Source organism: Chrysochloris asiatica, unplaced genomic scaffold (genome assembly GCF_000296735.1).
Source record: "Chrysochloris asiatica unplaced genomic scaffold, ChrAsi1.0 scaffold00077, whole genome shotgun sequence".
Classification (NCBI taxonomy): domain Eukaryota; kingdom Metazoa; phylum Chordata; class Mammalia; order Afrosoricida; family Chrysochloridae; genus Chrysochloris; species Chrysochloris asiatica.
The window spans coordinates 14,782,255-14,793,747 of NW_006408595.1; the positions used below are offsets into that span (position 1 = coordinate 14,782,255).

The window sequence follows — 11,493 nt, forward strand, 5'->3', positions numbered from 1 at the left end:
CTTTGAAGAAGAAAAAGAGCCACAAGAGAACAGGAATTCTTAGGACGGTTTAGAATCTCCTATTTCTTCTAATGTGTGGAAAGCAGCCACATATTACAGTAACATTGCTGAACTATTGTATCCTTGTACATACCCGTGAAAAAGAGGCAAACACTGCTGTCTACTTTGATGGAGATGTGGCACTCTAAGGAGCATCTGAAACTGCAGTATCTTCACATTTGGGTCACAACTATTGTTTCTCTTCACAGACCAATTAGAATGATTCTACAGGGATTCTTCTAGTGGGAAAGGACAATCAAACACACATTCTTTAAATACTTGTCATCATCCTATAGAAATTCAATTGCACTGTTGAGTCTTTCCCTAAAGAGGAGAGTGGGGGAGACCTCTCTTTTGCAGGGTGCAATATAAAAAGTTAAATGAACAATAAACAGAAAACAAAAGTGAGAGATTTTTTCTTGTTGTTTTTCTTAGTTGGTTGGTTGGTTGGTTTGCAGAGGGGAGGTGGTGTGGGAGTTATTGTTCTGACATGTTGCCTCAAAGTCTACAAACCACACAGTAGGAACAGCTGCTTTCTCTGTTTTCTATGGCAAAGAGACAGTACTGCAGGGGAGACCCTCACCCAGAGTTGCCTACATGATAGTACAAGCTTCTCTTCCATGTTATTCTACAAGTAACAGGTATTCCTTCAAAGAAGCTGGCAGTGGAAGGCCCTTCACTGCCTCTGGAAGATACTGGAGTCCCAGGCTTCGGCGCACAGCATAGCGAGAGAGCGTTTTTAGAGTTCCTGGGGCTGAGCACAGAACAGTCAGTTTTTCACAAAGCTGCTGGTCTCTGGCCACCTCTCGGGGCATGATGCCATTTTTTCGTAATTCAAAGTGTCCAACAGCTCTGTGGAGGAGCTCAAAACAAGAGTCCTCTTTCTCTGTTCCAAGTCCCCTGACTAGCAGAGCCACCAGGCGAGAGATGGGTGTTTGGCCTTTTAAATTGATGACCCTGACCTCCGCACCATAATCGAGAAGGATGCTGACGCTCTCAAGATTTCCCTTCATGGCAGCCCAGCTGAGAGGTGTATCATTGTTGTAATCCAGGGCATTGACGGAGGCCCCACTCTCTAGGAGGGCACGCACACACTCAGCATTGTTCTTAAACGCTGCCCAGTGAAGTGGGGTGTCTCTGTTGCCATCCAGTGCATTGGGGTTTGCACCATACTCCAACAGGACCTCCACACAAGTCTCATCTTTCTCAGCTGCATAGTGGAGGGCTGTTCGGTTATAACCATCCAGGGCATTCACCTGTAAAGAGGAAGAACCATTACAGTAGACACACACTGGGGACAAGATAGGGAGTAAAGTACACATGTATAGACCTAGCATCTTTCTTACATAGTATTTCAACAGAAGGGCCAGCAAGTATTACCCAGGGAGTGTTGGTGATCAGGATGGAGGTATGACAGGAGCTCCACTCTTACCTGCATTTATTAGCTGGCCTGCATTATTCAGGTTTTTGTTGTTATATCATTTCTCTTATTTACTATTCATTAGAATTTCTACCATAGGTGAAAAGAATGAGAAGATGAAGTCTAGGTCCTTGTAACTGCTCTAAAAGACATTGGAGAGCAACTTGAATGTACCAGCCAGAGTAAAGGTTTAGGATGGTTTCACTTATCCTGATTCTCTATCCTGTGGCTAATGCAACTAAGCTAAAAAGTAATGAGGCCAAAGCTGCCCATGTAGCTTTGTTGTACTCTTTAACCATTCAGAGCAGCTCTAATTGTTAAGTCAGCCCCTTGTAACAATATGCTGTGAGTTCACAAGAGAACTTGCTAAAACATGTGGAGGGAACACCACAAATCTTCCATTGCTGGGAGAGCAGCTGGCTTGCTGAGAATTGGCATCTTGTCCTTTTTATTAGCTGCTGTGGAGTTGGCCCTTGATTCATGGTGACCCCATGCACTCTGGAATAACACACTGTTATCCCCATGATGATGGAGACTGAGCCATTGCGACCCATAGGATTTCTATTAACTGACTTCTCAAAGGAGACCACCAGACCTTTCTTACCAGTTTGTCAGTCTGGAAGCTCTGCTGACATTTGTTCAGCATCCAATGACAGATGGACAGTAGCTGTGCATGAAGTGCATTGACTGGGAATCGAACCAGATCTCCCACATGGAAGCTAAGAATTCCACCAAGGAATCAGCTCCTAATGCCTGTGAGTTTTAAAGGCTACTTCAAATCCCCAGATATATAATGTGTTATTCTCCCTCATCAAATGCGATAAAGCCAAACCACAACATGTGAGTTCAACCTTCTATATGGCTAAAAACTTGTATTTCCCTGGGTATGTTTGCTTTTCTCATTGGCATTAATCACTGGCTTTTGTTTCACAAAGAAAGAGCTTTCAGTCATAAAGGTAACAGAATAGGTAACAACAGTGAGACACCATCCATGCGGAATGATAATGCCAGATGACTGGGCGCTGAGGCTTACTGACCAGTGTGTTTGGGGCCTGCACACAGCTTCATGACTTGATTCCAATGAGGGCCTCAGCAAGCAAGCGTTTAAGATTACTCACAGTCAAAACTGCTACTTTGCTTATTTAATAAACACTTAACCCTATACAGGGTCGCTATGGGTCGGAATCGACTCGACGGCACTTAACAACAACAAACTTAGCAATTACTACATGTCTTACGAAGAAGGTACAATTATCATTCCAAGTTTACAGATGGGGAGACAGGCAAAAAAAGTTTTTTGTTTTTTTTTTTCTTTTCTTTTTTCTTTTAACCAACTTGTTCATGGCTACTCAGCTGTAAGTAGCATATTTGGACTATGGACCCATCGAGTCTGGCTGCAGTCTACCATTGATTATACTACGCTACTTCTTGCTAATGCCATGGGTCTACTGAAGAAAATTAATCCATGTGTTTATCTTGATACATTAGAAAGAAGATATGAACAAGATAATCTAAAACAGAAAATCACTTATGTGCCATCGAGTAGGTTCTGATTCATAGAGACCTGTGCAGGGTACAAGGAGTGGCTGGTGGGTTTGAACCACTGACCTTGTGGCTAGCACTCTAGTGCACATCCTACAGCACCACATCAGAATTCAAGACAGAAAAGTTAGTGGGCAGAAATAGCATAAGTGTCCTCATCCTGACGGAGGGATTGCCTAGAGATGTTCATCCCTCAGTAAGTCATCTGATAAAACAAAACAGCAAAAAATCGAGTTGCCATCAAGTTGGTTCCAATTCATGAAGACCCCATATGTGTAGATTAGAAGGCCCTCTGTAGGGTTTTCAAGGTTGTGACATTACAGAAGCAGATGGCTGCCAGGCCTTTCTGCCAACATGCTTGTGGACTCAAATGGAAGGGTTTGAACTGCCAACCTTTCGTTAACCATCTGCAGCAGCTAGGAATGTCCAACCAGTTGTCATCGTGTTGATTCTGACTCATGGTGCCCCCAGATGTGTCACAGTAAGACTCTAAGTGCTCCACAGGGTTATCGATGGCTCATTTTTTAGAAATCAATCAATAGGCCTTTTTTTCCAAGGCACCTGTAGGTAGACTTGAACCACCAATCTTTTGGTTTGCAGCTGAGCATATGCACCACCCAGGGATTCCCACACATGGGATAGCTGGTCTCAGAGGGTTTAGATTTAATCAGAGTTGAAGGAAGTAGATAATCAATATGGCCTGAGAAGGCTAAATAGAAATTAAATAACTACCAGAAGGTGAGCTAAAAGGGAAAAGGGAGAAAATGCCTTTTTCCTGGACTCATGGAGGCTTAAACAAAAGAAAGACAAAGAAATGAAATCCTTAGGATTACTGTATATATCTCCCACTACATTTTGCTTTAATATAGGTTATACACAATGCTACTGTAAATGAGAAGATAAAGCGGGAGGTGGGAAGAGAGACTGAAAGAAATTGAAGTCAAGTTTTAGTGAATCATTAACGTAAAGATGTTGAAAACATTACCTCAGCTCCCTTTTCCAGGAGTAACTCCACACAGTCAGCATCAGACACCATACAGGCACAGTGTAGGGGCTTCAGTGTGCCGTGAGTACAGTTCACATCTGCTCCCTACGGGCAGGAGTAGACTTCAGTCAGAAGTGAGCTGGGGCTGGGGCTGGGGCTGGGGCTGAAGGGGAGAGTTTGGGTCTAAGTAAATCGTAAACAGACCACTGGTTCCCAGTCTCCATTTCTATAAATTAAATGCCAATGTTCAAAACTAGGGAATACAGTGGAGAAAAATGGAAGGATCTGTCAATTTCTTAGAGCCTTCCATATGGTCAACTGGACATTGTTGAGGTCTTAACCATACATGTAAGCATACTGGGAACCCACCGATAGGCAGGAGAGCTGGACCAGAAATCCACTTTTTATGACCACTAAGGTCAGCAGTTCAAATCCACCAGCTGCTCCTTGGAAACCCTACACTAGGTCACTATGAGTCGGAACCAACTCAACGGCACTTAACAACATACTTTGAAAATTTCAGGAAAATGAGTCTGTCAGACTGAGGCAAGCAGAACTAGGAAGGCTTTGCTCTTTTTGGCATTTAAGAGATGACCATCACTAAATAGTAGGGTCATCTTACTGTGATCTTTTTATTTATCAACATCTTCAAAGAAGTCTCTTGGCATCAACATTCTCTGTCACCTTGCCCCTCCTGGTGCTTCTATTTCAAATCTGATAAAGGAGATGGAGAAACTACAGTCTGATCAAGATCAAAGTCACCAAATGACTCAGCGGCAGAGCTAGAATTAGAACGTGACAGAGCCTTCTTATACCACTTCTGTGAGAATGAGCTAATAACACTGTCTGACTTTTCCCTCTCAGTTGTGCCACATAGCTGAAGCAGCGACAGGGTTCCAGGCTATAAATAAGGTGCTTAAACCTTGTTCAAAATCAGGCACAGAAGTAACCATCTGGGTGCATTTTCGAGTGATCGTGAAACTACTCTAGAACTTCTCTTCAACGGGAATAATATACCGAAGAAGGGATTAAACACTTAGGATACGAGTCATAAAACAACGACTAAATAGCAATGGTTACATAACTAATAGTGAAAAATTTCCTAAATTACAAATTACCATGCAGTTTTCTTTTAGGGGTAGAAAGTGGTAGTTTTTAATAAGATAGAAAGCAAGTGAAATCTCTTCATGTAATTATAACCCAGATATATGAAGAAAGGCTCTCAAAGAAATTGACAGCCCCCTCTGCTTTGCTCCACTCCTTCCTACATTACTATATGGATAGAAGACCTTGAACTTGCTGGACTCCATATTTATCATATTCAGACAGAAATTTTACACAGAAAATGAGACTAACATCGTCTAGAATATTTCTACCAGACATACAATGTGAAAGGGAGAAGTGAAGAGAAACAAAGCTCAGGGAATACATCTTAATGAACAATGAATACATTTAAGAAGACTGTAGTAACTCCTTGTGATCTTGTACTGAGTCAAAGCTGCAAATCTGTATTAGATTAGGGTTCCTCAGGACTTTTCCCACTTTACCTGCCCAAAGGCACACTCACCCCTCTGATGAGGTCCTCTACATTATCATGTGGGAAGGAACGGATGGCAGCAATTGTTCTGATTAAGCGCTCTGAGAGAGAGTATTTGCTCTGAATGCTCTGCATAATATACCACATACTGGAACTCATCAAGGCTCCAAGGATGCTCACATGCTCCAAACTGCGAGAAACAAAGAAGTGTTAGGCATACACCGAGCATACCTGCCTTTAGGGTTAGGGTTATCTGAGGTCTTCCCAGTACCAAAGCAGATTTTGAGAAATTCATGATTAATATAATTTATTCTTAGTTATAAGGACATCGATAACAGTTGTTAACAGTTGTTTAGGGAGCTTGGTAAATCTGGACGCAAATGCCCTGGCTCTTAGTACCTCTGTTCTACTCTCCAATAGTGTGCATGAGACTTCTCTAGGAGGTGCAAAGAGCTCCCATGGAACGCTATGTTACTCACAAACTAAGCAAGGAAGGGGGTTTTAAAGGCTAAAGAGACTGTGGCGAGAGTCCTGATATGGTGATGTATGATAAGCACTGACTGGGCTACTAACCACAAGGTTGCTGGTTCAAACCCACCAGTCACTCCTTGGAAACCCTATATAGGGTTGTTGTGAGTCAGAATCGACTCAACAGCACTTAACAACAACAAAGATGCTAAAGGCATTCTTTTCCTCTTCTGCACTTCTGTCATCTTTATTATCAACACTACCTTCTTGGTTATTTATTTAAGATATTGGCCTTATGGTATGTTATTACATAAATATTATTTCTCAATGTAAATTGTAGTTGATAAGAGAGCAAAGGACCTTGTCTTGTGCTTTTGACCACAGAGTCTCACAAAAAGCACACGTTCAGAAATATTGCTTAGTTGACTGACTAAAAAGTATGGAAGTCACTGTTACCTGTGAAAAGAGAGGGAGAATGCGATGGAACAAATGCATCTGTTACTACTGACAAGGCAAAGAAAAAACTGAGAAACATTTAAAATATTGTAGTATAGGAAGCAAAAGTGCACCTATTCTGGAATAATTCACATAAAATTGTTGTTGTTGCTAAGTGCCGTCGAGTCGGTTCCGACCCATAGCGACCCTGTACAGGGTTTCCGAGGCTGTAAATCTTTACGGGAGCAGAACGCCTCATCTTTCTCCCGCGGAGCAGCTGGTAGTTTCGAACTGCTGGCCTTAAGGTTCGCAGCCCGATTCATAACCACTACGCTACCAGAGCTCCTTACATATAAAATTGTTGTTGTTGTTGTTAAGTGCCATCGAGTCGGGTCCGACCCATAGCGACCCTGTACAGGGTTTCCGAGGGTGTAAATCTTTACGGGAGTAGAAAGCCTCATCTTTCTCCCGCGGAGCGGCTGGTAGTTTCGAACCGCTGACCTTAAGGTTCGCAGCCCGATTCGTAACCACTACGCTACCATATAAAATTAGAGAGGAAAAAATTCCACCTTCACACCAGTGACATATACTTTCAAGTTTTAGAAAAGCAAATTTAAGAACATAATTTGAACTCATTATTTTAATAGTTATTTATGACAATTGAGAAATAGAGTTGAGCAAATATATCCTAACCACATTACAGAGAATTTTAGGATGAAAGAAGTAATGTAATATACTTAAATTCAACCATGAGAAAAGTTTTGGCTTAGTAAGAGGTTCTGGCTGGGAACACTCAATACTACAGCAAATAAGGTGGAACACTTCTATGAAAAAATACAAATAAAAAATTGTCAAGAAAACTTTATATAGCATCAACTCTCTAAGTGTTTACTGTTCAGGGTTCTATTTTCTTGTGAAAATATAAACTCCTTGGGGATAAAGACTATGTCTCTTTCCAACAGTGCCTAACACATGGCAGGTTCTCAATATTTTTGAACCAATAAAAAGCTTGTTACTTTGAATCCTAATAAAGTCAATACTTGCAATAATTAAGTACATTATGTGTACAATGATTACTAAAAGAAGAGTTACTTTGACTATCTCATAATATGCAAATTTTGCTTGTTTTAATACAACAACCCTTTATATATTGTGGGTTGTTGTTAAGTGCTGTCAAGTCCATTCCAACTCATAGCAACCCTGTACAGGGTTTCCAAGACTTTAAATCTTCATAGAAGCAGTAAGTTTCATCTTTCTCCTGTGGAGCAACACCTGGGGAGCTTGAACCACAGACCTTGTCGTTCGCAGTATAGTGCTTGTTGTATGGAGTCATTATGCTCCCAATATATTGTGGGATATACCCCAGCGAGATGGATTGGCAAAGTGGCAGCATCAATGGGCTCAAGCGTGGCAACAATTGTGAGGTTGGCCCAGGATTGAGCAGTGTTTCATCCTGTTGTGCACAGGGTCGCTATGAGTCGGTACCGACTCAATGGCACCTAACAACAACTATAAATTCTAATAGTTTCTATTTTGCTAGTCTATAGGCTTAAAAATATACAGTATACTTATAGATGTTGCTGTTTTATGCACCGTCAAGTTGTTTTGACTCATAGCATCCCTGTATAGGGTTTCCAAGGAGCTACTGGTGGATTTGAAACACTGATCTTGCAGTTCAAACTGACCTGGAGGTCCAGTGCTGAGCCTGCATCTTTATACCAGGACTCTCTCTATATATATTTATTGTTGTTTTCAAGTGATGTCAAGTCAGTTTCAACTCATTGTGACCCTGTATAGGGTTTTCAAGGAGCAGCTGGTGAGCTTGAACCACCAGCCTTGCAGTTCAAATCGACCTTGCAATCCAGCACATTAATCCACAGCACCACATCAGGACTATATATCTATATCTATATAAATATGGAACTGTACACTCTGGGAAGCTGGTCATGTTCACCAAACTACATATATGGTGTGGCGCTATAGGATCAGCACTGGGCTGTGAACCACAAGGTTGTTGTTGTTGTTAAGCACCATCAAGTCGGTTCTGACCCATAGCGACCCAGAACAGGGTTTCTGAGGCTGTAAATCTTTATAGGAGTAGAAAGCCTCATCTTTCTCCAGCAGAGCAGCTGGTAGTTTTGAACTGCTGACCTTGAGGTTCAGCAACTACGTAGTTGGTAGCAACTATGCTACCAGAGCTCCTCGAATCACAAGGTAGCCAGTTCAAACCCACCAGCTGCTCCTTGGAAACCCTATACGGATCGCTATGTGTCAAAACCGACTCGAAGGCACTTAACAACTATCTTTGTTCCTACTCATAGCGACCCTGCACAGGGGATTCTGAGGCTGTAAATCTTTATGGAAGCAGAAAGCCTCATCTTTCTCCCGCGGAACAGCTGATAATTTCTAACTGCTGACCATGAGAAAAATATATAGTACTAATTAATAGAAATGTTTAGTTTAATAGAAATTAAGTGAAAAATATTCAACTCACATGTATCAATGATTCAAACTGCACATTTACCCCCTCTACTTTACTATGAATGAGCTTACATGTATGTTTATGTCTCTGAAATTTTCTAGATAGTTTAGATTTGCCATATATTTCCATCTCTCCAACAGCCAGTAAGCTTCTCCGAGAAAAAGGTCTGTATCTTATACTTCTTTGTACCAAGGAGGAGGCTCATTTAAGTCCAATTCTAAAAAAGGTTTGGACTGAAGTGATCCTTAACCATTTCTGGGAGACCGACACCTCTGAGCTGTCGAGTGGGATCTGACTTATAGCAACACTGTATAGGATATCCGAGGAGAGGCTGGTAGGTTTGAACTGCCGGCCTTGAGGATCACACCGACCTTGGGTCCAGTGCTTATCCTACAGTGCCACACCAGGGCTCAGCGACTAGTATAACCACTGGTTGAATATTGCAGCTCTGACACTCCCAGTTGAAGAGTGAAACTTCAGAGCAAAATGACACCATTCCCTGAAAGGAAAGGTCGTTGTTATGTGCCTTTGAGTAGGTTCCGACCTGTAGCGGCCCTGGATAGGGCTTCCAAGGAGCGTCTGGTGCGGTTCAAACAGCCCAGCGCATTATCTGGCAGTGCCAGGGTCAAGGAAACCTACATGACCTCTCTTCATGCACCCATGCACGGTTGCACCCTGTTGAGCCCTAGTCTGCTGAAGTTAAAAGGCCTCTCTTCCAGATTCTTTCACTACAAGATCCGGAGAAATCACGAAGTTCTTATTGCGACGCTAGAAGGAAGCAAAGTGGGAAAGGCGACGTTCAACCTCCGGCTCCAGAAAGGCCTGAGCTTCCGCCTGGCGAAAACACCCGGGCCGGAGCAGATGCGCCTCTACCTACCGCACTACCCAGGCCCAGTAGGGCTCGCGGCAGCTGGGTCTCTCCGAGGCTAGAGGGCAGACGGCAAGGGCACAGCATGCAAGGACGTGTGGTGTCACTTTCCCCATGGGCTCCCAAAAGGTTGCTGCAATCCTGGCAAATCTCCTAGAGCCGGTTCTGAAAAAGGGTCGCGCAATTTGCGCTTGGGAAGCCCAGAAGCGGATCAGCCCTCGCACTATCTCTCCCCAAGGCCCGGGACTATGTCTCACGCAGTCTCTAAGGCTCCCGGGCTCCGACAGGGAAGTGTAGGAGGCGTTACTGGATGCAATGTCCCAGGGTGGGGAACCTGGCTGCAGACCTCCCCACACCGAGAGCCTGACTCACCGAATCGCAAGGCAGGGCTGGGTGGTGAAAGCCACTGTCAAGGCGTGACCCGGAAGTCGGAGGTTTCGCAGTGGATACCCTCTGTTTACAGAACTAGAACGACTAGGATGGGCGCCTGCGCACTCACCGGCGTCGGTACACCGGAGCGCCTGCGCAGACTCGCCAACACCCTATGGAGGCCTAGTTCCTGGGTTACTTTCTCCCAGCGGCTTTGCGCTCCGTGCGGTGAATGGCTCCTGCAGCAGGAGAACAGCTCGCGATCAATGCCTCTCCGCCGATTTTGTGTGGCAGCGCCTGCATGGACCAGGCCTGCGGGGGGCCATTCCTGCCCTCATCCACCCTCCTCATTGTCTCCAAGTGACAACTGGCCTGGGAGCTTCATTCCTGGACCACCTTAGCCAAATCTTTTGCCCTCTAAATCCACTCTGGTACATTTGTTAAGGCGAATAAGCTTTTAATGAAGGTGCCTTTGGCATTTGTTTACAATATTGGAACGGATCTTTGCTCCTTAGAACCCCTCCTGGACATTGTCCACCCTCTCACACTGAACACTTAAAGGTATAGTCTATACCTTAAAGGTATAGTCCAAATGTTGAGGGCAAAAATAGATGCAAACGCTGTCAGTCTTCCTTCCTACCCAGAGAGAGTCATGCTGGCACCTCGGAGAGATGTATTTTACGTGCAAAATACATATGCTAGTTAATGTAAAGAATGAAGTAGCCCACACAGGCAGTTCAACCAAGCAGGCTGTTTAAGAATGCCCCAACACTTACATCCCAAAACTGGCTCTAAGCAACAAAATCTAACCAGTCTGAGATTAAAGCAGGGGAGATTTCCCGCAAGATGGCAGATGAGGCAGACACGCTACATGGACTTTCTGCAAGAAAGATATGAGACACGAAGTAAAATAGACACAGATGACAATTCTGGCATGTGGAACTTCAGAAGAAAGGTTAGAGAGGTGGATGGAGGTGGTGGCTGGGAGAAGAGGCCGAGCAGGGACAGCAAGAGAGGGAGACTGACTGGTGAACGCCTGGCCAGACGTGGCTCAACCATCTTGTGAGCAGCTTTGGCAGCAGAGGGAGACCTGGCAGAGCAGATTCGCACAGGTGATGGGGAAGGTGCAATTACCTCTTTTCCCCTCACACTCCTCTGGTGACCAAAAGTGTAGCCAGCTCTCACCCTCACCACACTCCCAGTGCAGACCCTCCTCTTGGAGAGTTCAGAGCCACATGGTTTTGAGCCATTCCAATGTAAGTTGAGGGCTGGCTGCACCACTTTGGTTTGTAGCTTTGATGCCTGGATTCAGGTAGGCTCAGCTCTAGACCTACAGAACCCACAGTCA

The 11,493-nt window shown here is 44.0% G+C and overlaps 1 protein-coding gene across 1 annotated transcript; it reads right to left on the reverse strand.

Annotated features, from left to right (window-relative positions):
* Window positions 1-287: 287 nt before the first annotated feature.
* On the reverse strand, window positions 288-10,247 carry ASB8 (ankyrin repeat and SOCS box containing 8). Its single transcript, XM_006865339.1, has 4 exons — window positions 10,149-10,247; window positions 5,554-5,713; window positions 3,987-4,091; window positions 288-1,295 (listed from the first exon to the last, which is right to left on the reverse strand). Exons 2-4 carry the CDS (start codon window positions 5,680-5,682, stop codon window positions 663-665), a joined length of 867 nt encoding a protein of 288 aa, XP_006865401.1. The 5' UTR covers window positions 5,683-5,713; window positions 10,149-10,247; the 3' UTR covers window positions 288-662.
* Window positions 10,248-11,493: the final 1,246 nt, after the last annotated feature.

Bases quoted from the DNA above. Each gene is read 5' to 3' on its own strand.
- ASB8 (XM_006865339.1), bottom strand. From the start codon at position 5,682: ATGAGTTCCAGTATGTGGTATATTATGCAGAGCATTCAGAGCAAATAC. The intron at 4,092-5,553 runs GTGAGTGTGCCT...TCCTGCCCGTAG, and splicing joins TAGAGGACCTCATCAGAGGG to GGAGCAGATGTGAACTGTAC. The intron at 1,296-3,986 runs GTAATGTTTTCA...TCCTCTTTACAG, and splicing joins TCCTGGAAAAGGGAGCTGAG to GTGAATGCCCTGGATGGTTA.